The sequence below is a fragment of the Leiobunum rupestre genome, chromosome 4 (assembly GCF_980474605.1).
Source record: "Leiobunum rupestre chromosome 4, qqLeiRupe1.1.hap1, whole genome shotgun sequence".
Lineage (NCBI taxonomy): Eukaryota > Metazoa > Arthropoda > Arachnida > Opiliones > Sclerosomatidae > Leiobunum > Leiobunum rupestre.
The window spans coordinates 30317181-30343252 of NC_143387.1; the positions used below are offsets into that span (position 1 = coordinate 30317181).

The 26072-nt window shown below is 37.8% G+C and overlaps 1 protein-coding gene and 1 long non-coding RNA gene across 19 annotated transcripts in view; one reads left to right on the plus strand and one right to left on the minus strand.

Annotated features, from left to right (window-relative positions):
- Ssdp (Sequence-specific single-stranded DNA-binding protein) overlaps positions 1–26072 on the plus strand; it is a 78569-nt gene that overhangs the window by 47034 nt on the left and 5463 nt on the right. For 3 of the 17 annotated variants that reach the window (XR_016480504.1, XM_090172849.1, XM_090172842.1), the window contains exons 7-19: positions 2776–2862; positions 6253–6354; positions 20667–20750; positions 21253–21313; positions 21776–21805; positions 23329–23405; positions 23467–23540; positions 24145–24187; positions 24297–24335; positions 24429–24492; positions 24588–24658; positions 24754–24841; positions 25640–25749. Coding sequence is in view for 15 of the 17 variants with exons in the window: in XM_090172849.1 (XP_090028975.1) it covers positions 2776–2862; positions 6253–6354; positions 20667–20750; positions 21253–21313; positions 21776–21805; positions 23329–23405; positions 23467–23540; positions 24145–24187; positions 24297–24335; positions 24429–24492; positions 24588–24658; positions 24754–24841; positions 25640–25749 (930 nt within the window). In the remaining 2 variants the exon portion in view is untranslated. Of the gene's footprint in view, positions 1–2775; positions 2863–6252; positions 6355–20666; positions 20751–21252; positions 21314–21775; positions 21806–23328; positions 23406–23466; positions 23541–24144; positions 24188–24296; positions 24336–24428; positions 24493–24587; positions 24659–24753; positions 24842–25639; positions 25750–25821; positions 26070–26072 lie in introns of those variants that run through there. The other 14 variants (XR_016480505.1, XM_090172845.1, XM_090172852.1 and 11 more) reach the window with 13 other exon arrangements.
- LOC149947445 (uncharacterized) lies at positions 2746–19959 on the minus strand. 2 transcript variants are annotated; one of them, XR_016480507.1, is made up of 4 exons: positions 19593–19959; positions 19261–19485; positions 13025–13091; positions 2746–2883 (listed from the first exon to the last, which is right to left on the minus strand). It is a non-coding gene; the product is annotated as an uncharacterized LOC149947445 (long non-coding RNA). The 2 variants fall into 2 exon arrangements; XR_016480506.1 differs by having other exon boundaries at positions 19261–19956.

The window sequence follows — 26072 nt, forward strand, 5'->3', positions numbered from 1 at the left end:
CCCATCACTTTTACTTACGTAAATCCATTTGGGGGGGGGGGGGGGGAGTGGTAACTTTTTAACGTTTGACGCAATTTAGGACGTTAATTTATTTGGGAATCCAACATTCCAATTGTTTATTTTGAGAATCACTACTCGGGGGACAATTTTTATCAGTGTTGTTTACCGTGAGCGCGGCGCGTAAATGTTTTAAGTACTCGGATTACCCCTGTTTAGTGTGACTCAAGTTACGCGTTGAAAATTAATTATGAATACGCGCTTTGGGGAATGTTTATAGAAGAGCTTACATTTTTTGCCCATAGATGGCCCTGATGTCAATATCAACGTTTCCCCGATTATTTGCGAGTAACGACCACAATTTTCTTTGTTAAAATATGAACCCGAATAAACCCAAAAACGTATTTATATCACACGTGCACATTTGCTATGAAAATGAAGGAAAAATAACACTCGGATTTCTGTGGCCTACATATTATTAACTTCCGCCACACGTGACAAAGGAGAGCTTTAACGCCGAGAACCATATTTTTATGAACTTCTCTCATCCATCTGTTCACTGTCCTATTTCAAATATATATAGGAATATATATGGATAAAGATTTAATATATATAATAAATTATTTAAGATAAAAACGACAAACTAATTTAATTAAATAATACAAATTATTTTTATTACTTAATTAAAATAGGCTTAAAGTAGTTATAATCTTGTATTGAATATTAGGAAGAACACGTGAATATTGGAATATCCACGCGTTCATTGGAATATTCACGCGTTCATTATATTATTATAATGAATACGTAATTGTCGGTAGTAACCAATTTCACATTATTGTCTGGTTTTTTAAGACAGTTATTGTCAGTGACAAATTACCAACAACAAATTATTAAATATACTGTATTTCCTTTGTAATTATTATATATGTTAACTAATTCGTATTTTTAACTATTTCCAAGGTTGGAAAAATACTGTATTTTTAAATTAAAAAAACGGTATGGTTAAAACCGATTGTAACCGGTGGTTAAACCTGTTAAAACTGCTAATTAAAAATGCTCAAATTGCTTATATCTAGCCCTCATTAGTTCGAAAATGACGTTTTTGCGCGTGACAGTACCTTTACATTGTGAGGTATAGCAGGCTTATTTACCTGCTTTTATACCCTAACATGGCGGCGTATTTTCACGGGCAAAATGACTTTTAAGATCCCCCAATTGCATATATCTAGCCCTCATTACTTCGTAAGACGACGTGGCAGACGACAAAAAGTGAAGTTTTAGTTTCGTTTTGGAATGAAAAATGCAGATTATTATATTCAAATGCAGAATATTATATTCCGAAATAGAAACCTACTGGGAACTGTCGGTTTTTAATGTTTTTAATACAACAAGTCCGAATACTTTTAATATTTAAATTTATCTCATAAAAACTTAACTTTATGATCCCCGAGTCCTTCTCTGTGCAATATAATTAAGATTACTTATCGGTAGTAATAAGTAGAATGTTTGCCAAGTGTCGTCTGATTTAAATAATTTTTATGAATAATAATCAGCTAGGCTTACACGAACTGGAAAACCTGGAAAAGTCAGGGAATTTTAAAATGATTTCAAATGGTCAGGGAATTTTAAAATGACCATAAAAATTAGGAAAATAAATTTTTGAAAGATATATTTAAAATACAAATTAATATTTTTCAAGATTTTCCCTGACCAAATTTGGCAATTTGGCCAGGGAAAACGTCGAAATGTCTGGGAATATTTTGTACGAACCCTGTAATACCAAAGGCACTACCTTGGGCCTACGTCATCAAGCGACTTTTAAAGCCATTCATTCAGGTGGTCGGGTAGGAAGGTGGTGGCAAGCCCTTCATGCCACGCGAGCCAACAGCTCCCTATTACCTTTAACCTCAACAAGTTTTTATGGGAAGGGAAACCAAAGAGCTCGAGGGAAAACCCCTCTTGCAAACTCAACGCGGAAGGAATTGTTCTGAGTTTTCACCCAGTGCCACAAGCTGGGATCGAACCCGGCTTCTCTTGCTGCGAGGTGAAAGTGCTAACCACTCCGCCATCCCACCATCATTTATTTAAATCCAGTATTACCCTTCTATGTATTTATAAAAATGGTTGTTGTAGTCAGGGCTCCCACCAGGTCCCTAAATTCCTATTTTTCTTCAAGGTCTCTAATCTACCTTCCAATCGAGATTTTTTTTCGCTTAAGTACCCTATTTTCATGTAATCCAGGGAATCCAACATAATTTTATAATATGTTTAAACATCTGCACAAAGACAGTTTACAAAATAATCAAAGCTGAGGATTTATGATAAAATAGTTCGAACATTGCACACAAGGTGGTGCCACAAACTTGGAAACATTTTTAAATCCTAGGGTGGGGTTTGAGTTTAGTTCATATAAAGAACTTGGTTTTACATTGATCCCTATTTTACCCCTTTTTTCTTTAATTTTATTACAGATTTTGGTGTAGTAATAAAATTCAGGCCAAAATAATAACAAATGCCGATTAAATTTAATTAAGGTTTTGGATTTAAAAATGCATCGAAATTATTAATAAATTTTGCCAATTAAAAAGAGTGATACATATTATTTCTTTTTTTTAATTCATATATAAACAAAATTGATTTTAAAGCTTAATATTTATATTAATAAAATTGATTTTGTCGATTGAAAAAAATAAATAACCCCGTTTTGGTCTAAAAAATAATGTTTATTTGAATAATTTGTTTTTGGCTGACGAATGTTTCTTCTTTGTTCTATTGCAGAATCCAACAGCGCCTAGTCCTTTAGGTCAAATGCCACCCAATGAGGGCATGCCTGGTGCGCCCATGCCTCCAGCGGGTTTCTTCCCTGTAAGTCTTCGATTTTAAGACCTATAAAAAGTAAAAAAATAGTCCAATTAGTAAACAGCAAAACGAAAGAACTTGCAGAAAATTGGTATAAACACACTTTGCTGTTTATTAAGTCAACATTGGGTCTACCTACAAGAAATCACGATACAAAATATTTTATTATGTCTCTGTTAAATGGCTTAATTTCGGTCTAATCTATTTTATTAAGTCGCGAAAAATGGTTTATATCAAGTCTAGAGATATAAGTTTAAAATAAGGTGTTTTTTCCTAATCGTTCAGTAGCTTGTTTTGATAGTGGCGTTTCTATGCGCGTAGCGAAGTTTCATGTGCGATTTTTTTGTTTAGTATTGTCAAAAACTGAAAATAATGTAGCGCGGGAATGTTACACTTTGCAGATGATTGTGTAGATTTTCGTTGGTAAAAACGCCCCCCCCCCCCCGGAAATAAAGAACAGTTGAAGCTACTAATGAGCTACTTGGTGATAAACCGTGTTGAGTTTTATATTTGCGAAGGGTTGAATATTTGCCAAAAAAACGTTTGAAATTTAAGTAAAAATTAAATATGGGGAATCCATATTTCCAAAAATTCGAGATTTTCTTTGCCATGGGAAACTCTTTAAAAAAATTGAATTTACGAATAATCCTTAAGTTCTAAATTTTCTATCCCATGAGAAATCCGTTAAGGAAACTGGATTTACGAAAAATATCGAAATTCGGGATTTTTTATCCGATGAGAAATCCGTTAAAAACAACTGGATTTACGAAAAATCTCGAAATTCAGGATTTCCTTTCCCATGGGAAATCCGTTAAAGAAACTGGATTTACCAAAATATCCAAATTCATAATTTTTTTCCGATGAAAAATTTCGGATTTTCTTTCCCATGGGAAATCCAGTATTGTTTAAAAATCCAAAATTCCTTACTCCAAATATGGCAAATGTCGACCTTTCGACGCATAATTTAGATTTTTATTATTTGAATCAGGGGTTGAAATTGGTTCGACACATTATTCCAGAGCACACTTGAAAAAAATCCCGAAAACACATTCGACCAATTTTATCTTGTTTCTTGTAATAGATGATATCACTGCTATGAGTTCTAGTTTTGTAGCTGAGCCGTCATTGATGCGATTGACGTTATGCTCCGTTTTCTTTTCATATTTAGTGCTTTTCTCTCTCCTCATTTTAATGTGTTCAAAAAGTGCTCGAGTTCAATTTTCGCCTGCAGCCAGCTGAGAGCATGTTTTTAATATGGAGTAGTTTAGTTTCGTCAAGCAATACCCACCGCCCCTGCCGATACATCACGACAGAAGTGTATCATTTATCTCCCTATACCGCTAATGCCACAAGTATGAAACGTGAGCTTCTAGTGTGAAAATATCTTTAGACAGTTTTTTTTAACATTTTCACACGGAAGTTTCACTTTTATTTGGTAGATCAAGTGGTTTTCAACCTTTATTTTTCGCGGATTCTTTTGCTATCAGAAAATTTTAGGAATTATTTAATATCCCAGCGTCTAGAAAAACAATTTTTGAAACTAAAGACGCCTCAGATTTCAAATACAGGGCTCCCACAGTTCCTATAATTCCTATAATTTAAATATGCTCCTATAATTTCCTATTTTCTCAAAATTGTTCCTATAAATTCCCATTTTTTTCGAAATTTTCTAGTTTTTCTATAGCTATATCCAGAAATTCCTATAATTTTAAAAATGTATTACAAAACAGCCTTAACGTTTGGGAAAAATTTGCCTTCTAAATAGAGCTTAGCTCTGGCTTAGGTCCGGTGTTCCCGAAACCCTCAACGGTTGGGCTTCAATATACTCCTATAATTTCCTATAGTTTCAATATACTCCTATAATTTCCTATAGTTTCAATATACTCCTATAATTTCCTATAGTTTCAATATACTCCTATAATTTCCTATAGTTTCAATATATTCCTATAATTTCCTATTTTTTCAAAATTGTTCGTATAAATTTCTATTTTTAGCTAAAATGTTCCTATAAATTCCTATATTTTGCCTAAAAATGTTCCTATAAATTCCTATATTTTGCCTAAAAATGTTCCTATAAATTCCTATATATTTTCTATGAAATTTCCTATAATTCCTATAATATTTTTAAAAAAATCGCTGGGAGCCCTGCAAATATGATTTTTTTTATTTATAATAATATTTATAAACAAAACTGCGGAATGATTAATTTATTAATCAAAACAATACAGATATGTAGTAGAATAGGCTAGATTATAAATTTGTTATTTGGGACCTTTTTATATATAATTTTAAAAATGTTTCCGTGGAACCCCTGGAGCCATCTCGCGGAACCCCGAGGTTCCACGGTACACAGTTTGAAAACCACTGTGGTAGATGAATACTTCTCTCGTTAGAGTATATTATAAACTTCTGATCATACGAATTTTATAAAAAATTAGCCACGTCGAGTGCTATAATTATTTATTTCCCTAAATTTGGATAATTTTTACTTATTAATGTAAATAAACGGGCAAATTTCGTGTTAAAAGCTCATTGAAATAAGCTAAAGCTTTGGTGCTTTGAATGCTGAAAAGAGTAGTTATTGATTTTTGTCATTTTTATGTTACCCCGCTTCCGAGTGAGGACGCAAATGGCGCCATCTATACGCGAAAGTGTACTTCATTCAATAATTCTAGCGATGATCAACTTATAAATATTGATTTTAAAATCAAATTAATTTGGGGTTAATTTGGTAGCGAAGAGGTTAAAATTGGTGCCCCTCAAAATTGTTCAATTTTATATCAAATTTATATTCCTTTAGGAAATATTTCGTTTCCGGTATTACTCGGGACTTGGCACTATGACGTCAGAGGACGCCACCCGCGCTTTTCCCTACTGATAAAAAATTGCTACCATGGCTAAAGCTACGTAATGCCATTACCCTATTACCTTGATATAGGTATTAAATTTCAGCATTCAAAAAACCGCAAATAAAAAATAAATCTTGAATGGTTTTCGCAGTAGAAACGATTGGCTTTGCTTAAAACGTTATACAAAAATTATTTTTTAATTAGATGAATTATCCTTAATTTATCCCAACTGGACTTGATATTTTTTCAGTGTATTCAAAGGATATAATAAATAATTAAAGTATTTATTTGAAAAAGACCGTTAGAAGTGGAAAAACTGTCTGTAATCGCGGCAAGTGCTGCTGGCAAAATGCTTAATAGCAGAATAGGAAGCAGGCTGGCTTCTGCGAAAGCCACTCAGGAAATGCAGCAGCAGCATTATTGTTTTGTCCGTTTATTGTAGTGTTTGATGATCCTTGGGTAGTGTTACAAAATGTTTCATTGTATTTTCTCTTGCTTTTTGTCCCTCTCTGTCTCTCTGCTGCCCCCTGGTGTCAATGTGAAACAGCAGAACTCTCATATGAGGCCCTCTCCTCCGCAACAACCCGTCTCTCAACCGTCCCCTCATCCTCAGCCCCCACCCCCCCACAGCCAGATGATGCAAAATCAGGTAGGACACCATTCTTCTCATATATATCATTATATACATCAATATATGTCTACTAGACTACTAACTACTACTACTACTACTAATAATAATAATAATACTACTATTAACGTTAGTTTTCGAATGAAAATTAATATTAGGCCTATTGCGTACTTCCTAACTTACTCCTAAAGTCTCCTTTTACTGGAAGAATTTTAAAAATCCCACCTTCTTTACTAACCTCGAGCCGGTGCTGCCATCTGTAGCTCGAAGACGGTACTAACGGACTATTTCTCTCTAGTTCTCCTCTCTAATGGTAGATGGCAGCGGCCTTCTAACATTTCGTTTTCGCTTTTCTACTAATCGAATATTATAAGGCGGATGGCAGCGGCTTTTTAATTGATTATTAATGAACATTTTTTGGTATAATTAACTCTACGCCCCATTTAACCTATTAATCCACTAACCATTGGTAGTCTAACGTTTATTCGCATGCGCTAACTCCTTTGTTTATTGCATGTTTGTTTTCACACTCTTAGCAAAGTTTTGTTGAGTTTCAGCAGCTAACGCTATAGCATGGCAGGGCAATATTAAAAAAAATTAATTTTAAGATTTTTTAAGCGTATTTTTATTTTCACTCTAATTTTGGGCGAATCCTACAACCATGGTTATTACATCACCTTGGTTATTGTTTAAGGGAAAATGGTCAATTGGAAGTAAATCTCTTAAATGAAAAGTATTTATATAGGCCCTAAAAGTAACACGCATATGGGCGAGACATTTTTTTCATTGGGCGCAAATTTACCGAGAAAGTAGACACCTCATCACGGCTGAAACATAACCGCGTGTATTACTCCGCCTGACCATGGAACATTTGGAAATAACTCTAGCGTAGGGGTATTCACTGATTTAAAAGTTTCATCCCCCGTACTGCACAATTTATTTTGAAAAAAAAAATAGTATGAACTGTCATACACGTTAATTTTAGGATTTAAAGAAGAACGGATACTTTCATTAAATATTATTACATATACTTTTGGCACCTGTGACCAGTACTTTCCCTTTAACAATTCGTAACCAATACCAAAAGTAACATTATTACGAAAAGTGTGTCACTTCCTAATTGGTGACGAGAAATTTGTGGTTTTGTTGACGGAATATTTATGACACTGCGGTAAAAAAAATAGGAAGGTAAGTCGTTGTAAGGTCAGGCCAAAAAGCAAACATCAATTTGTTTAAAGATATTTCGTTTACTTCCACACGGCGGCGTGGAATGTGTGTTTTTTTTGCATTAAGCTTACTTTGTGTTGGAAAGGAAGGGTATCGACCCACTTTCTGGTATTATGTCACTTTTTCTCCAAAAACGCGTGTCAGACAATAGCAATAAGGTTCAGTTCGAGTCGCTATTGTTTGAAATGTTTTTCTTCTCTTGAGAGCGTTATTTCGATTGAAGTCCTTTTAGGCAGGGTTGCCACACGTCAGGGAAAAGTCAGGGACTTTAAAATGGGCCTAAAAAGTCCGGGAATTTTAAGAATTGGTAAAAATTCAGGGAAAAGTCATGGAATTCCATTTTATCTGGGCACTTTTTGAAGGTAATTTAACTCTAGATGTATGACAAATTCCACGATTATCATTTATTTCCTGGAATGTTTGGCTATTTTTTTCAACATTGCAATAACCTTTTTACCGAAATATAAGTCCATATAAATTTATTAACTTCTGATAAAAGTAAAATATAAAAGAAAAATTTTGGCCTTAATAAGTCAGGGAAAATCTCATGGTCAGGGAATTTCAATCTGAAAATTTTGTGGCAACCCTGTTAGGGATTTATTTCAAATTATAGATGCGATAATAATCTATACAGGTGTGACGAAAACACTTCCAGCTTTGGCACTAAACGTCATAAAGACGTCACGCTTTTAAAATAGAGGAAAATTCGCTGAAGCACGCGCTGGTAAGAAAGACGGAAGCGAAGGAGACCCACACGCGCCCTGCAATCGCTTTTTCTCTCTCGTGTTTCGACTAAAATTTACTGCAATAAAAGCAAATTTGATCGTAAGGCAATTTTCCTAGTCACGTTCATATTACGTGAAATTGCAAACACAGTGCGGCCAAATCGATAGTGGCTACTCTGATTGTTTGAGGAAAGAAAGATTTAAGACCCGTAAGTATGTTTCACTATGTGACTGTAAATCGAGGGTTAACCGAAAACGTATTGTTATCGCCGGTAATAACTGCGACCCGGTTTTGTTTCACCGGGCCTGGTCCCGTTCTTACGACAAAGCTGAAACGATAACGAAATAAGTGTACGTCATGTCTGTAATCGATGTACACTGGAAATAACAATGTAATCGATGTACACTGGAAATAACAATGTAATCGATGTACACTGGAAATAACAATGTAATCGATGTACACTGGAAATAACAATGTAATCGATGTACACTGGAAATAACAATGTAATCGATGTACACTGGAAATAACAATGTAATCGATGTACACTGGAAATAACAATGTAATCGATGTACACTGGAAATAACAATGTAATCGATGTACACTGGAAATAACAATGTAATCGATGTACACTGGAAATAACAATGTAATCGATGTACACTGGAAATAATGTAATCGATGTACACTGGAAATAATGTAATCGATGTACACTGGAAATAATGTAATCGATGTACACTGGAAATAATGTAATCGATGTACCCTGGAAAATGGAAATAATAATGTAATCGATGTACCCTGGAAATAATGTAATCGATGTACACACTTTATAAAAAAGATGACGTAATCAGTGTACGAGTTAACGTACACTTATTACGTCAGTTTTTAAATCGTGCACCGATTAAGTCATCGTTTGTATAAAGTGTGTACATCGACTAAATTATTTACAGTCAGTGTACAATCATTACATAGTTTTTATTGTCTGTAATGATTGTACACTGACTGGAAATAATAATTTCATCGGTGTACACGTAATAAACTGACCTAATCGGTGTACGCACTTAATGAAAACGACGTAATCGGTATACACTTAATAAACGTGATAACGTAAGCGTTGTACACAGTTAATCAAAACAATGACCTAAGTGGTGTATACAATATTAACGATAACGTAATCCGTGTACACATTTAATAAAAAAGGATGACGTAAGCGGGGTACACCAGCTAAAAATGATTACGTAATCGTTGTACAGAAAAATGTGAAGTGTCGGTCTGTTTTCTCGGCAGTCCCCGAGACGCTAAAATGCCGCCCGACCGTAGAATGCGTAGGCCTTTGAACACGCGGTTCCGAATGAAAATTGAAGGAGCCATTCCGAAGTTTCCGTATTAAAGGGCGGAGAGGAGTGGAAGCGCATTTGGCGTCGTCGCCGAGATCAAAGGGCGGGAAGTATAATAGTGGCGCGTTGAGAATGGCTATTTTCATCGCGAGTGCGTTCCGCGCTTTAAACCAAAGCGGGGCAATCTGGCCGCGAAATCAGCTTGGGGTAACCACTGTTTTAGAACGCGCGCTCTGGAATTCAATACCGCCATTGCGCGGATTTCGCTGCCATACGTTCCTCCGTGTCTCTAAACGCGCGTAGCAGCCAGAAAACGACAGCCGCGTTCACATTACACGCTTTGGAAACGTCTTAAAACTGTTTCGAAAGATCATTCGTCACCAAAATTTTACGATTGGTATTTATTAACACCGCTGACACGGAAAACGTTCAATTTGATTTTTCAAAACCGTATTAAAACGTTTCCAAAGTGTCTAGTATGAACGCGGCTGACTTATCTCGACAACAAACGCGAGCGCGGGCGAATTTTCTGTAAAAAAAAACGGCGAAAAAATGCTGGAATCTTAGTCATTTTCATTTTTTGGTTTGTTAGGTGCCTCCTTGGGTAAGGTTTAACATTATTCGGGCCTCCACGCGACGCTTATCGGCCTCCCTTTTGCCACGAGTTACGCGCCACCGAGGAAATTCCCTCTGACCGAAAGTAAAAAAAGTTGTGGGTATTGACCGGGAGCAACGTTTTATGGGCGGACTAAAAATGTCGTAGAATTTTATGTTCCAACCCCTAGTTATTTCGCTTGTAAACCGGGTTTATATTGGCTCTGTTTTATTTAAAAGCAAAAAAACATATAACCCATATGTATCACGTTTAGTAGTTTTCCTACCGAAACCTACGGACGTGTTATTGTTGTATTTTCCTACCATTTGCCAGAGGGCGAAAACGCGTTCCATTTGCCAACTTCCAGAGATCGATAACACGTTCCATTGCCAACTGCTGCGAAAGGGTGAAAATGCGTTCTTCCTCCCAAATGCCAGAGGGCGAAGGCGAAAACGTTCCAACTACCAGAGGGCGATAACGCGTTCTTCCTGTCAAATGCCAGAGGGCGATAACGCGTTCTTCCTGTCAAATGCCAGAGGGCGATAACGCGTTCTTCCTGTCAAATGCCAGAGGGCGAAAACGCGTTCTTCCTGTCAAATGCCAGAGGGCGAAAACGCGTTCTTCCTGTCAAATGCCAGAGGGCGAAAACGCGTTCTATCTGCCAACTGCTGCCAGAGGGCGAAAACGCAGTTTTCTCTGCCAACTGCTGCCAGAGGGCGAAAACGCAGTTTTCTCTGCCAACTGCTGCCAGAGGGCGAAAACGCAGTTTTCTCTGCCAACTGCTGCCAGAGGGCGAAAACGCAGTTTTCTCTGCCAACTGCTGCCAGAGGGCGAAAACGCAGTTTTCTCTGCCAACTGCTGCGAGAGGGCGAAAACGCAGTTTTCTCTGCCAACTGCTGCCAGAGGGCGAAAACGCAGTTTTCTCTGCCAACTGCTGCGAGAGGGCGAAAACGCAGTTTTCTCTGCCAACTGCTGCGAGAGGGCGAAAACGCAGTTTTCTCTGCCAACTGCTGCGAGAGGGCGAAAACGCAGTTTTCTCTGCCAACTGCTGCGAGAGGGCGAAAACGCAGTTTTCTCTGCCAACTGCTGCGAGAGGGCGAAAACGCAGTTTTCTCTGCCAACTGCTGCCAGAGGGCGAAAACGCAGTTTTCTCTGCCAACTGCTGCCAGAGGGCGAAAACGCAGTTTTCTCTGCCAACTGCTGCCAGAGGGCGAAAACGCAGTTTTCTCTGCCAACTGCTGCCAGAGGGCGAAAACGCAGTTTTCTCTGCCAACTGCTGCCAGAGGGCGAAAACGCCGTTTTTTTCCCAGCCAACTGCCAGAGGGCGAAAACATTTCCTAACGATCACGAGGGACAATTTTTCCACTGTGCTGTTTTTAGGAGACTTAAACGGGAATTTAGAGTTCCTTTTTGGATACCGTTTAAGTGAAACGAGCGACGAACGAGGCCAATTTTGATTAATTTTCTTTTCGCAAAACAAAAACCCAATTGTAACTTCCATTTGCGGGCAGCAACTTTCATTCTCACATAAGGTTAATTTCCGACACGGAATTACCATCTCCATTGAAAAGAGAGGAAAAGAAAAGGAAATAATGTCTCATATGGCGGGCAGACTCTCATCCCTGCGGAGGGGACTGCTTTTTATGACCATTATTTCTATTTTCTTCTGTCTCCCGGAGACACGTCCTCCAAATGACTTCCTATTACGTAATTATTCTCATTTCCGCAATTCCCGCCCCGAGTTCTCTTTGTCCGCTTCGACCCGCCTCCAGGGGCGTTACAACGTTTTGGAATTGGCGGGAGAGGGGGGGGGGGGGGTTGGAAGCTCTCGGTCCCAGGGCTTCGGAAAATAAAATTTGTTGATAGCCAATACACTCTTTTATATCATTATTTGTGAGAGCTGCCATTTTATTACAGGTCTGATTTCAAATAGCGCGTGCAAGGCCGCTTCCCGCGGTCAAGTGCACGCGACGTCTCGAGCTGATGAGCTCGTGCAGGCGCCCTTGCCTGTAATATTTTAAATTAGGCCTTTAATGAAATAGCCGACTTCGTAAAAGAGTGTATACTCCTCGATTTCCATATATTTTTACGTTTTCCGAAGCAAAAATTTCGAAATGTTAACGAGCATAAAATTTCATTTTAGTGACGCGAAAAAAACATTTATCTCAACATTTAGTCTTTAACTCAATCTATTTTGCTTAAAATCCTTGAGTGTTTAACTCGGAGATAAAAGGATTTTTCTGGATGTTGAAAGGCAAAATGTCATAGGGGACTTTCCCGACTCCTCCAGTTCCTACGCACCTGTTATCTTCAATCATAGCTCACCCGTCTTTTTTCCTACTATTCTTAGTGAGGTTTTTTCATAAACAAGAGAAATAGCTATTTGCAAACTGGAAGTATATCTATCCTTGACAAATAAGATCTTTATTACCTCATTCAGTTGTGATACGCGTTTTTTTCTTCATATCACGCTTTACTTATTACGGACAAAATCGGGTAAAAAGGGCTGTATGTCATTTAAAATTAGATCGATAGTGGAAGGTATTCCAAAAGCCGGCGAACTAAATTGCATTCCACTCGAAGACAGCGTTACTGTGGACGACGCTATTTGGGACCAAGTTCCCGATGACGTCGGCACTGCGTAATTGGGACAGCGTGATTAAAGGTCAATGTAACTGACGTTTTGGTCTCCACCTATAACACGAAACACGCCCGTTCAATTTGCCCGATTCCTAATGATTTGCTAGCACTTTTTTCCATCCCTGCTCCGAAACAGCTAGCTATTGTTTGAATATGTTAAACTGTACGGTACCTTTTGTTCGTCCAAAGAATATTCCCGCTAAATTCTCCTCTTCATCTCACGATAACCTCTCGTTAATCTGAGAATAAAAAGAACTTGTTTGTAATACGATTTAAGCTTGTTTTTCGCAACGTGGAATTTTAGCTTTTTCAATAGCACTGGAATCTGATTGGCCTTTAAGGGAGGATCATACTGGTGGATTTGAAGAAACGCTATAAATAGACTCAATATATTCTCCTTAAGTATAAATAAATTCTTGGTTAAGTAGTCCTTTACATAAAAGATCATTCATAGCCGATTATAGAGTTTCTGCTGCTGCGACTGGACGTATAACTGGTTTGTCTATGGTTTCTCTTTATACTGCCAAAGCTGAGAATTTTCTACGCGTAGATCTGGCAGCATTTTTCAACAGGGGGGCAATTTAGTCCGAGAGGGGTTTATTTAAGCGCCTATTATCAAGACTAATTTTCAAAAGAAATTGAGATGTTGTGGTAGATTTTCTCCTCTATATTAGAACTTATTTCAGAATTTTTTCTACTACAGTGACAGTAGCTGTTTTTCTAGATATATAGATAAACAGCTAGCACCAACATGTGGTGTCTGACGCGCGTATCCCCTCCGTATCAGAGACATTCTGGGCACCGTTAAAAAACAGCGTCACAATTGAAAACGATCAGATTACGGCTTGTCAAAATTGTCATACTCGAAAAAGAAGTCTCTTTATCGGCGACACGTGATCTCGTCGAGAAGGACGGAAACCCGCCGCTCCGCCGAAGAAAGCCCAAACACAAACAACGTCGAATTACGACATATCGGAGTCCCCCGCTCTATCATACGCCGTTATTTATATTAAGGAAGTCTGTATGGTCTTCGAAAGTCATTTTCTAAAGTGGAGGTGTAAAAAAAAGGGGGATTGTCCGTATCGGAGCCGCTTTTTAGATCTCGAGTATTGGAATAAAGCGCGTCTCTATGCCAGCTTTCTTCTTAAGTACCGGGGATTTTCGTCGAGTAGGTGTCGATTCGGCGGTTCAATCCGTACCTGCAGCCTTCCTTTCTTCCTCAGCGTCGCTTGATTCTATTGACATTAAAGTGCCGGATAACAGCGCCTCTTCAAAAGCGAGAAACGACTTTTGGGAAACTGGGCCACGCCTTCTCCTTGTCGGACGTCCTCCTTATACAACGGCACTCTCTCTCGGCGCCAACCTCTCCAGTCCGTCTCTCTTTAGCGTCTCCTTTGACAAGGCTGACAATAGCGGTGGTCGGCCCCTTCGAAGAATGCAATTCGCCGAGCCTACTCGCCAGTAAAGTATAGGTTTTCAACTCTCGGCTGCTTATTTTTAGCCCGTCTTTCGCCAGAGGACCGAGTGTTTGTACAAGTGTTGTTTGGGGGCTCCGCTTTCATTCGACAGATATGTATCTCGTTGAGGGAGGAATATTTATACGCGCGACAGTCGTCCCAGCGATAGCCGTTGATTCATCGTAATACAAAGACACCCTTCGAAATAAATACCGCTACCTTAGCCCACCGTATCCGCTCGTACGATGTTAGAAATTTTGCTCGTTTCTTAAGGTTATTTTTCGATAATATTTTTTTAATGGCACAGCTGATATTTTTACGCTTAACCATCGCCTGGTTGCTACTATGGTCCTTACGTTTAAGAAAAGATGTATTTTAATGCTAATTTAACAGCGTAGCATTCGGTTTGGGACACCCAAATAATTGGATCGATTTATGAAATTAAATTGATTAGTTTAATTTGGTTATTTGTTTTTGCAGTTTGACTCGTAGACCAAATTAAAAAATCGTAGATTTTACCTCTCGCGCAACGTATAAACGTATTAGCGTGACACGAGGAAAGATGAATTACAATACTCCGTATAGAGAAGCTAATAAGTGGAAGAATAATTCTATTTTGGTAGCCTTCAACTCTGATTGCAGCTGTCAGGGTACGTTAGATTAGCAACGCCACCTGACTGATATTTGTCGACTTCCGAAGACGCGGCGAGGGTGTGAAAAGAGCTGGAGGACGATTTTATTCTTTTGGATTGTTAGTTCCGCTCATTTTCTCAACACCGCGAGAAACGCTTTTGGCTCTGGGCCAACATTTTTAATGAGATGCGCTTCTTCAATTTTCACCCACATCGTCCTTTCGAGACCCGACGACTAATTAAATAAAAAAAGATAAATTATGCCATTCGATAGCTTCTCTCCTTGGGGCAACATGACGCGGAAACCGCGTTCGCCAAAATATAAGGGTGTACCCCTGCCGCCCTCCCCCTAGTTTCAAATGCAAAAGGGCTTATGTCGGTATCTTTAATTAAATTCAAAGTTCCTATAGTTCCACTTTTCCATCTACCCCCATACTCCCGTATTCTCACAAACCCTTATATGATTCATTTTAATTGGATTATATAATTATAATTATTAATAATAGTTTTGAGATATATCCTGTTATGCCAGAATCATGTTTCGAAATGTTGGCGTTTTTTTTATTAATTCGCTGTAAACCCTTTTTGGTATTCCAATGCTCTGTAAAATATCGAAACAAAAACCTATATTTTCAAAAATACCTCATTACTTTTGTAATTTTCACAAACACTTCGTGTAATATTACTTTTAACTTCGCCGTGCCAGTTGAGCAGCCGAAAAGACAATTTACAAAATTCATTTTCTCATTTCACGCTTAATAGACTTATGTTTCGTTTTAGACCAAATATGGCCATTTTCGTCCTAACTTGGAAAGTTAATTCCAACTGCTGGGTTTTTTTAATTCGCGGTATGAAAAACCTGGTCATGGTGGATAAAGCTCGGTAACAACGCGACTAACTCGTAGAAATTAAATTTTTTACTAAATATTAGAAATCTAAGCTATGAAAATTAACTTTTTAATTATACGATTTTGTATTCGAATACGTGTATTAAAAATGTAATTTGTCAACAACGATAGTAGGATCCTCCCAAATAGTTTAAAATCCCCTATTTCGTGATAATAGTAACAGCGGGAATATTATAATAAAACGTACTAATAGAGGCGGGCAACGTCAGTTTATCGTGTTTTGGCGCGAAACAATCTATAGCGAAACTTAATTTAAGTCGTCTATTACTGGCGTAATTGCTTCTACTCGCGTTAAACCCATTTATTCCCCGGCTGAAAATTAAGTTTCGCCACCCATAAAGTAAATAGCAAATTTTGTTTTCCGTTGTAATTAGTTTCGACCCACACGCGTCAAACGCCCAGAAATATTCTTTATAATAGGAGTTACTAAGCTAAGTTTTTAATGAGATATATTGATTGGCTTTTAGCAATCTTTCGTACCTATAACCTTCCGTAATCGGTTCGCGATTTCTCGCGGTAAAACCGTAATTGGCAAAATATATTTTATCATAACTCAACATAATTTATGGCGCTCAGATGTCAAGAAAAAAAGGTCGTAGGCTGCTGGGATGCTCTATCTGAGTCTCTTTATCAACGTTTTCGGAGGCGGTTGATGTTCATTACTGTCGCTTTATAACCTTGCTAATCTTAAAATAACGCCCATTTTGATATTTCTAATATCTCCCCGAATTTCACCGAATTGAAATTTGATACGCGATTGACGTTTCAATACATTTTAGCTCCGAATTTTCTGTTATTTTTTTTACTAACATTATACGAGATTATATATAGTAATCGCGGTAACCCGATTACAGAGGTTAAGCGCTGCTTTTTTTAGGTTAAATCAAGTTCTCTTGAGATTCTAAGGAATATTCAACATCATTTAGAATTGCTCTCACGTGTATTTATAATATTGTTATAAAGTGGATTTTTTCCACCTGCAGTTTCCCGCCTTAGAGAGGTATAGTACCAGGGCCTAAAATAGTGTGCAGTTCTGGCAGTTTGGGGCAGTTCTAAAACTCAGATTTGGCAGTGCTTATCGCAAAAAAGTATTAAAAATTTAAAATATCTGATTACCTCATAGGAGATGTCGACTACGGTACATATCGACAAACGCAGAAAATTTTGCTGAACTAAGTTACTTATTTACAGCCCTTTTTTCTCTCATAATTTTTAAAAATATTTGTCTACTACAAATTCTGAATTCGTTTTTTCCGAGAACGTGTTAAGAACGCGAACGTCTAGGCTTCCACGGCGCTCGCCAGACGTTTCGTCATTCCAATGCCTTCAGTTCTGACAAAGCATTCTGAAGTTTCCGTTTCGCTTGAACTATCTATTATAACCTTTACGCTCTTTTGACGCGCCATTACGTTGGACAATCGAAATGAAATGCTCAAAGCAAACTCTGTATTTGGTTTTTATGGGGATTTTGAATTACTTGGAAATATTATTTTTAGTATTTTGATTTTGGCTTCGCATTTTTTACCTTGGTTGACGTATTAACAAAGTAAATTTGAGGCTTCCTTTTTAATAATTCGAACTTCGAATTTCTGAGGTAAAAATTAAAGTATTTCGATTAGTTCCAAGTTGCAGGGTTGGCACTTTTTTGATTTTTCTAATAAAAATCCAATCAATAAATTTGTATTGAATATATTGATTTTTATACAATTAATGGCCCTTTTCCTGTATAATTAACGATTATCTACTTATATCAGTTAGCTAACCCTTAAATTAGATTTAATTATTTAATATTTTAGTTGGCTCCGATTTTCTGTATTTTAATTTTTTAAGAATTTTTTTATTCCTCCATTGAAATACATTTTGGGATTTAAATCGATTATTTAAAAAAAACTTTTTTTAAATTAAAACTTTTAATTTAAATCAGCCAACCCTGCGAAGTTGCTGTAATTACTACGACGAAAATTTGAGTCCTAACTCAAAAGCAGTTTAAAAGCGTGTCCTTTTAAATTGCTTTGGCCGGAGAGAAACGGCACGATAAAATTCAAAATATCATCGCGTAATAAACGCAAATGGAACTGCTTATATTTGCTCAGTTTCGTAACGCAACATGCGCCGGCTGCCCGAGATTAGTTTCACGCGTCGAATAGCTCCATTTGGTTGGCTGGACTTCATTCTTCGCGTTATTTGATTGTTTTTCAGACATTTTAGCTATGTACCCCCATTTTACAGGAATCTCTGGCCTATTGTATATGCTAATAACGGAACTAGATGATTGTAAGAACCCTATTATTAGTGAGCCGCGAAATAATACGTTTTTGGACCAGGTGGATTGGGAAAAACCTATCATTTGTTCAGTCAAACGCGCTCACTTGTACAATAGGAAACTCCATTCTTTGGCAAAGTTACGACTACCACGTCAATCACCGTACGCGACTGCACCGTCCAAGTATGGTTTCGGCCGCAATTTCAGCTAATATATTAAAGTATTACCTTCAAATTCAAATCGTTTTCCCCCTTAACCATAAAATTGTACGATATTTTAGAGTTAATTACGTCCGAAGGTAAGTTTTCTTACGATGCAAAAATACCATTGATTTTTTAAACAAAAATCTAATTTAAAAGTTTGGGAAGTTTATTCCAAATCGATCAATAACTCGCGTAGCTTGGAGTTACAATATCGTATCTATTATTTTCAGTGTAGTTTTTATAAATGAAATTTAAAAAAAAAACGTGTGCAATCAATGGGGAAAATACAATTTTCAAATTTGTTTTACGGAAAGTAATTCGTTGGTGTATTTTTAGGGAATATTATGAGTCTTACCTCGAAAAGGGCTTAAATTCCAAAATATCGTATCCACCAAATTATCGATGAAAATAGCGTTTTGTTCTGGGAACTTCGTAAGGAACGCGAGCGTGGTGGTAATCGCGACTAGTCTGGTTTTGGAAGGCGCGTATGTATGTAATAGAGAAATTGTTAATTACGTGCCGCTATAGTGAGGGTAATTAAGAGAACCCTAATTTTCTTTGAACCTACGAAAAAGTTAATTAAATATTAAGTCAAATAATACGCTAATCTCTCAGCCGACTTTATTTAATTAACGTATAACGAAAATAATAATATTTTCTAATAATATAATATACAGTTTGAATATACTGTTCTGTTGGTAAAATAAGTGTATTATTTAATTGTTATTTTCATTGTTTAATTCCAAATCGTTGTTTCGCCGCGTTTAATTACAATAAAAATACAACTACGTATGGAAAATGAAGCTTAGGTGCGTTAAGCCAAAAAAAATACAATTCGGGTATTGCTTTTATCCGTTAAGGCTTTTACGCTATTAGCAAACCCACGCGCCACTCCAATATCAAAACTAAATTTCGTTTAGGAAAGTGGATAAACTGTAAACGTACCTTGGCTTAAAACGTTATCCAAAAACTCGTATATTTATCCTTTGTTGGTTCACTTATATAGCGTTAGAGATTGTTGGAAACAGGCCCGCGTTTCTCCGATCCGTGTGGCGCGGTTTCCGAATGAGAATGTGCTCCGCGTAAAAGCTATTTTCACAGCCACCGATTCTCCCTCTCTCGGACGAATGTCGATAGAGGTTTTTCTACCGCCGCTTGGGGGTTTAAATACTAATCGGGTCAAAGTATTGTAAAAGCGAAAGTGGTAAAAGGAGTTAAAATCGAATTAACGAGACTAAAAGCCCCGCTAAAAATATGACAAAAATGTATTTTCCTACCTTATTAGGGCTAATGGCATTTTGTTACGAGCAATAATAATAAACTAGCCGCGCCCGTCGGCTAACGCGCGCCGCGTTTCTGTCAGTCAGTCTCGACGAAGTTAAATAAAGCGACTTTCCAAAAGCGCGTGGCCCGTGATAAGCGAGTACCCGAAGTGGAGGTTTTAAGTATCCACTTTTGGCTGGAACGTAAATTCTATTTGGGAACTCGAGGGCTTCTTATCGGAATGGGCTTATCGCGGAAGAGACGCGCCCCCTGGCGCCCGTAATTTAAAATTTAAATAATGCCCCTATCTTTGTAGAAATTAATGGCTGGCCTAATATTTAATCAGCGCTAATTATTCCGAGGGAAATTATAATAGTCATACATTGAGAGGATTGATTTTGAATCCCCTTTCAAGATGAGCTTTCTCGGAATTCGCTTGATGGAATGATACAAAGTAGTCCTCCTAGCGGCTGGAATCGTCGTTAAGACGCTGTTGGAATCCGAGCGTATCTCGCGCCTGAGAGAGAAAATAACGGCTCCCTTTGTTTCCTCCGCGTTCGTAAAATGTCTAATAAAGAGCTTTTGTTTCCGCCGCTCTTCCGTAGACTTAAAATGCGAACAACGCGTTCCCTTTTTCGGCCCGCCACTCCTCCGACGCTCCCGTGATGGGGGAGATCAAGTTCAGGCCCTCTTTAATCGAAAGACTACTTAGCCGGCTGTGTTTGCAATTTCGAGTCTGTCGTGATAAATTAAACATTCGTTATTGCGAGGACAAATCGTCGTATTGTTGCGCGCTAAAAATCTACTTTCGCAATGATGTAAATCCGTTGACATCTTCGCGATGTTTGGTTACGGTCGTGAAATATGTCCGTATCGCTAAAAATTGATCCTTTTCTAGGTATTGATATTTATTACTGTTTTGGTTATTGTTTAATTTTGGTTCTTGGCTTTGCGCTGGCAAGTGGTTTAAAGCGCTACTTATAATACGTTAACCCTACTAACCATATTATAATGTATATATTAGGCCTACTTTGCTTATTTTTTGTCGAATCGCGATGGTAATTCGGTCGCTTCTTTGTCGTTGGCAGCCCTTCATGTCGCCCAGGTACCCCGGTGGTCCAAGACCGGGAGTGCGTATGCCCCAGCAAGTAGACTTCAACGTAAGTTCCTATGTACGTTGTTCCAAGATTTTTTTGATTTTTTTAATTCTTTATACGTTTGCATATATGTCTATATATTTTTAGATTTCTCTCGCGTTTCGTTAGTGAGTGAGACAGTCTGTCCTAGACAAATGAGTTCTTTAGTTTCGAGACAAGGCCCGCGTTTTATCCGAGAAATTGTTGAAATTTCTCAAGCCATATGGAGCCGTTTTAATGAGTACCGCTGGTTTCTTTTCGACAGGAATTTTTACGTCATTATACTAATACAAATTATTCCGCGATATTTATTAGTGAGAATATATTTGAGAAAACAGTTTTATTTAATAATTAATAATTTTGCGCGGAAGAAAATTAAATTTGAATTTCATAGTGATATACCTTTTTATCTCTTTTTTTTTAATCACAATTCGCAATAACAATTTTTGGTTACATTAGAAACAAATATTCCCAATCTTAGGCCGTGTTAATGTACTCTAATGTATCGGTAGTAATTGTAAATTAATGTTTTGAACAGCCTCCAGGTGGTGTACCGGGTCAACCTATGATGCCCAACAGTATGGATCCAACTAGACAAGGCAAGTTGTTTATGAACACTCTTTTTTCTGGAGTCCGAAAGTTTTCAAAATTGAGCGTAGTGATAGGCTTAATATATTTCCAAATACGCTTCCGTAATTAAAACGCGGAGTTACGGCGTTTCCGTTGCCCGTCTCAATAAAAACTATAATATTTCGATTACTATTATTTGACAATTTATTTTTATCACGAAAACACGTAAATTAAAAGTCCTTTTTTTTCCTTTAAGCGCGCAAACATCCGCGGAACAAATATTATTATTTTTCTTCTTCCTTATGATTGTATTCTCTTATATATTATTATTATTATTCTTTTTTGGCTAAATAATGACATATTATTTTAAATACGAAAACCTAATTTTTTTAAATGAAAAACCCGTCCTGTTTTTCTGGGTTGTTAATACGCTTGCTTTCGTTTTTATAACTGTCTCTTCTCTCTAACTCGTCTAAATGGAATTCCGTCAGGCGATGGTGGCGAATTCGTTGGGTGGCAAGGTAGGATCTCACACCATCCAACCTCTCTCTCTCTTTCTATCTCTCTATTTTATCTTTTTTGAGTCCTTCCACCCTCTCTCATTATAACTCTTCTTTTAACATTACACATTTATATCTCTTATCTATAAATCCGCTTGGTTCGTTAATAACCATCTCCTTCGTTAATTTGTTAAATAGAAATTCTCGTTAAAAAAGGCAACTAAAACCTCAGTGTGTCATGTCCTTTCTATATTTTTCTTTCTTGTTCGTTTATGACGTTTGTAATGTTTAATGAGCGACATCTATCGATGTATTTATCCAACGTCAGTCGCGACGACGAAAGATGGCTTCGTGGTCGCGCTTCTAAGCGTCGAATATTGCGAATGTGATATGACGCGCTTTTTAGGCAAAACGTGTACTATAATAACTTCAATCGATATACTTGTTTTTTTACTTTTTTTTTCGAAGATCTATTTGGTCCCAGTAATTGCTTTAAATTTGTTTATTGTTTAGCTTTTTTGCCATCCTTTTTACCATGGACTTTTGTACCTTTTCGCGTGTTTTAGCAGTCCATAGGTGGTTCTTAGTAACCGTAACCATAAGTGTATAATATTAGTACATAAGTGTGACACTTCCAATTCTTCACATGCCAAAGTTTTACTGAGAGCTATTCCCAAGACAAACTGCATTACGGGGTTCGTCGCCGTTTTGCGTCCGCTCGCTAACGCGTCACACCCTCACGTAGCCTTTGACAGCGCCTCGCAAGGGGGAGATTTTCTTCTTGTGATGACGTCACTCCGTTACTAGCTCTCTGTAAAATATTCCCCAAAGTGACAAACTTATGGAATAATATTATAGACTTACGCTTTAACTTAACGTAAATTGAGCCGCTTTTACGTTAAACTTGTTTTCCATTAGCACGCGTAACGGCGCGTACAATGATTATACGAGCTTAAGGCTTAAGAAATGTACCGATTAAAGACTGGTTTCTCTCCTCGTTTTGGAATTACTTAACTCTTTTATTTGAAAATATGCGGTTGCTTTACAAATTTTTGGATTATAAACAATTTTACATTTGATGGAATACAATACGTAAATTTGCGAGCACTCACCTTTGCCAACATCATCCGGTGATCGGAGAAATAGCCCTATAAATGCGATCCTTTGGCCATTTTTGCTTTGCTTTTATGAGACTATCCGCGGTGTCCCAAACGAAAGTTAAGTAGCTTTACAATGATTAAGAAAAATATGTATCGTAATGAGCCCTATAAAACCCGCGGAGACGATGGCCATCTGCTTTATGTGAGTCTCATAAATAATAATCAAACCCGACCGAGTCCGTTATCAGCGCGCTTTCGGCTTTCCCGCTACACGACGACCAATTTCCCACCTTGGTGCGTAATTCAGCACGCGGAAACAGCAGTCTCTCTTTCTCTCTGTACAATGTAGCGCACTTTTCATTTACACACAACACCACACGTCATTGCTAGAGTTCATTAATAACGGGCCGCGATGGAAAACTACATTTTGACCTTTGCCCCTAGGTCCTCCAGGAATGAACCCCATGAATCCACGAATGAATCCCCCACGAGGTCAACCTTTAGGTCCTATGAATCCTGGGGTAAATATATTATTATGTTTTAACGATGGTAACGCCTTACTGAATGGAATCGTGTGTTTAGAATTACGGAGGAATGAGGCCACCTCCCAACAGTTCCTTGGGTCCCGGAGGTCCAGGAATGCCGCCAATGTCCATGTAATGTTACAACCTTAACCGCCGGTTAAGTCGCTGACCGGTTATACGCCCGCCAGTGGCTTAACTAGTGGGTAACTAATTTCACTTCGTCAATGCCGGAGGGTCACCAAGTCAAAGAGTAACTTCATACCTATACCCGCTATTTCGATATTTATTATTGTCCGATCCATAATTATAGTAAAAGTCACGGTAGTCCTTACTATATAGGCTATCTAAATTGATTACGTGAAAGTCGCGTCAGTGGTACGGCGCACCATTTTCGTTTCTCGATCTTCCAACCGCGACTGTCGGGAAGACTTAAGCCTCTTTTAAAATTTAGATAAAAATTATTAGTTAGTCAAATCCATAGAGGCAAGTTGATCATATTTTGCATTAGGAAATTCGTTACTCCAATTACTCGCACGGATAATATTTATTTTTCATTTCTGTTAATTCTTGTAGTAATCTAGCCACGTGCGAGTAGATGAAGAAAACAATTTGATAATCTAAAGTAAGAATCGATCTTTTGCGGTTCTTCGCGTAGGGATAGGGAGGGGGTTCTCTTGACTTCACCTTTGACATTGTCCGGTAGTTCCGATACTAATATTTTGGTCCGAAAACGAAGGTCTGGTCCTGGAGGCAGACCGTGGCAACCTAACACATCTACAGTACGTCCTCTCTTTTTTTAAACTTTATTGTCTCGTTCTTTTACTCGTGAAAATTGAACTATTGGTGTCGCATTTTTGACTGACTCTCGTTTTCCCCTTGCGTTTTCAGATAAACTACTCATCAGCATCACCCGGCAGCCATTATGGCGTAAGTTACTCTTTTCTCATTTTCTCTGACACACTTTCGAAAAACGCCAAATGCTTAGATGAAGATTTTAATTGCGCTTTTAACCGAAATCAGGGTCCGCCGGTATCAGGGTCGGGTCCGCCAGGCCCAGGAACCCCCATTATGCCTAGCCCTCAAGGTGATGAAGAAGAATTGTCTTTTATATTAATTAGTGTTGATTCATGTCCATAATTTGTAACTTAATTTGTTGCTCCGCCGTTGTTACAATGACAGATTCGTCAAATTCGGGTGGTGATGGCATGTACACCATGATGAAATCAGTACCAGGCGGCAATATGCCAGGGGTAATTAAACGCTTTGTCTAGCTGATTTTTCGTCGTTCGCGCTACCGACTCGGGCCTTACCATCTGATTCCGTTTTTCTCATTTGTTTCCATTAGTTTCCGATGGGTCCAGGTCCCGATGGTCCGATGGGCCCCATGGGACCCGAAATTGGGCCCCCTGTAATGAATGGTATGTGCTCCTCAGGTGTGTTATTGTTGTTTTATTTTTGGTTCATCCTCTCTCTGGTTGTGGATTTCTATTAATACGTATAATATCCGAATTGTTAGTCGCACGATTTTCATTTTTCAATTTACTCGTATAAGAGTGAATTCTCCAGGCTTATCGAACACCCAATTCCGTTGCTTAATAATAACTTTTTAACCAATCTCTTACATCCTTTATTGGAGAGATTAAGTTCGCGTGTCTAGAAAATACGCGGTGTTCGAGGCATTTTTTTAAGCCCAGCAACAATGCCTTAACGTATTTCTAGACGCATCGCTGGTCTTAATCTCACTGTTAATGAGTTGGTTTTAAAAAAATTACCTTGTTTACAGTAGTTTATGACAATAATAGTTTAAGGAAAGCTCCGCCTTGTAATTTCGTTCTGTCTGTTACAAAGAAAAATGAATAATATTTTCAATTGGAATTTTACCTTTCTCTCTATAAAAATGTACGAATTTATATCTTTTTTTTATATTATGAATAGTAACCTTTTTAATATTGCAAATTTATTAAATTTGGCTTATTTTGTATTGACCATAACGAATTAACAAGGTAGATTTTTTCTGTTTCCCTTTACCGCATTAATTTATATAATTCTTAAGGACATCCGCTTATTTTAACTATAACGTAGAATTACAACTATTTATCTTATTTCTTATCCACGTTTTAAAAATAGTAATTCCATCGTAGTGTAATTAAATTTTTAAATAAATGTTAAATAAATCGAGACGTTTTGATCTGGGCAAAGTGTGATCTAATGATTTGACGCTCCCGTGAAAGGTGACGGCTTAGACGGCATGAAAAACTCCCCGGCCAATGGTCCCGGAACACCACGAGAAGACGGGCCACCCATGGGCGACTACGGCATACCAGGCTACGGTCAAGAAAACGTAAGAAATGCTCCTTGTATCGCTTTGACTGTGTCGTCGCTATAATCCCCGATTCCCACATTGGCACTTTAGCTACCGAAAAATTTGAGAAACCGATCACGACTTATTCGGACTACGTTTTAAACAATATACACGTTCTGACATTTGCTAAACGAACCCTACCGAAAATTTTATTTTTTGTTCACTAAAAATGAGAAAACTATATAAAATTTGACAAAGCCATTTTTTCGCGAGAATTTGATTGGAATTATATAAAACAATGACCGGCTCCGCACCGCACATCTCCACTGTGTAGCGCTAAACATCAACCGCCACTTTATCTT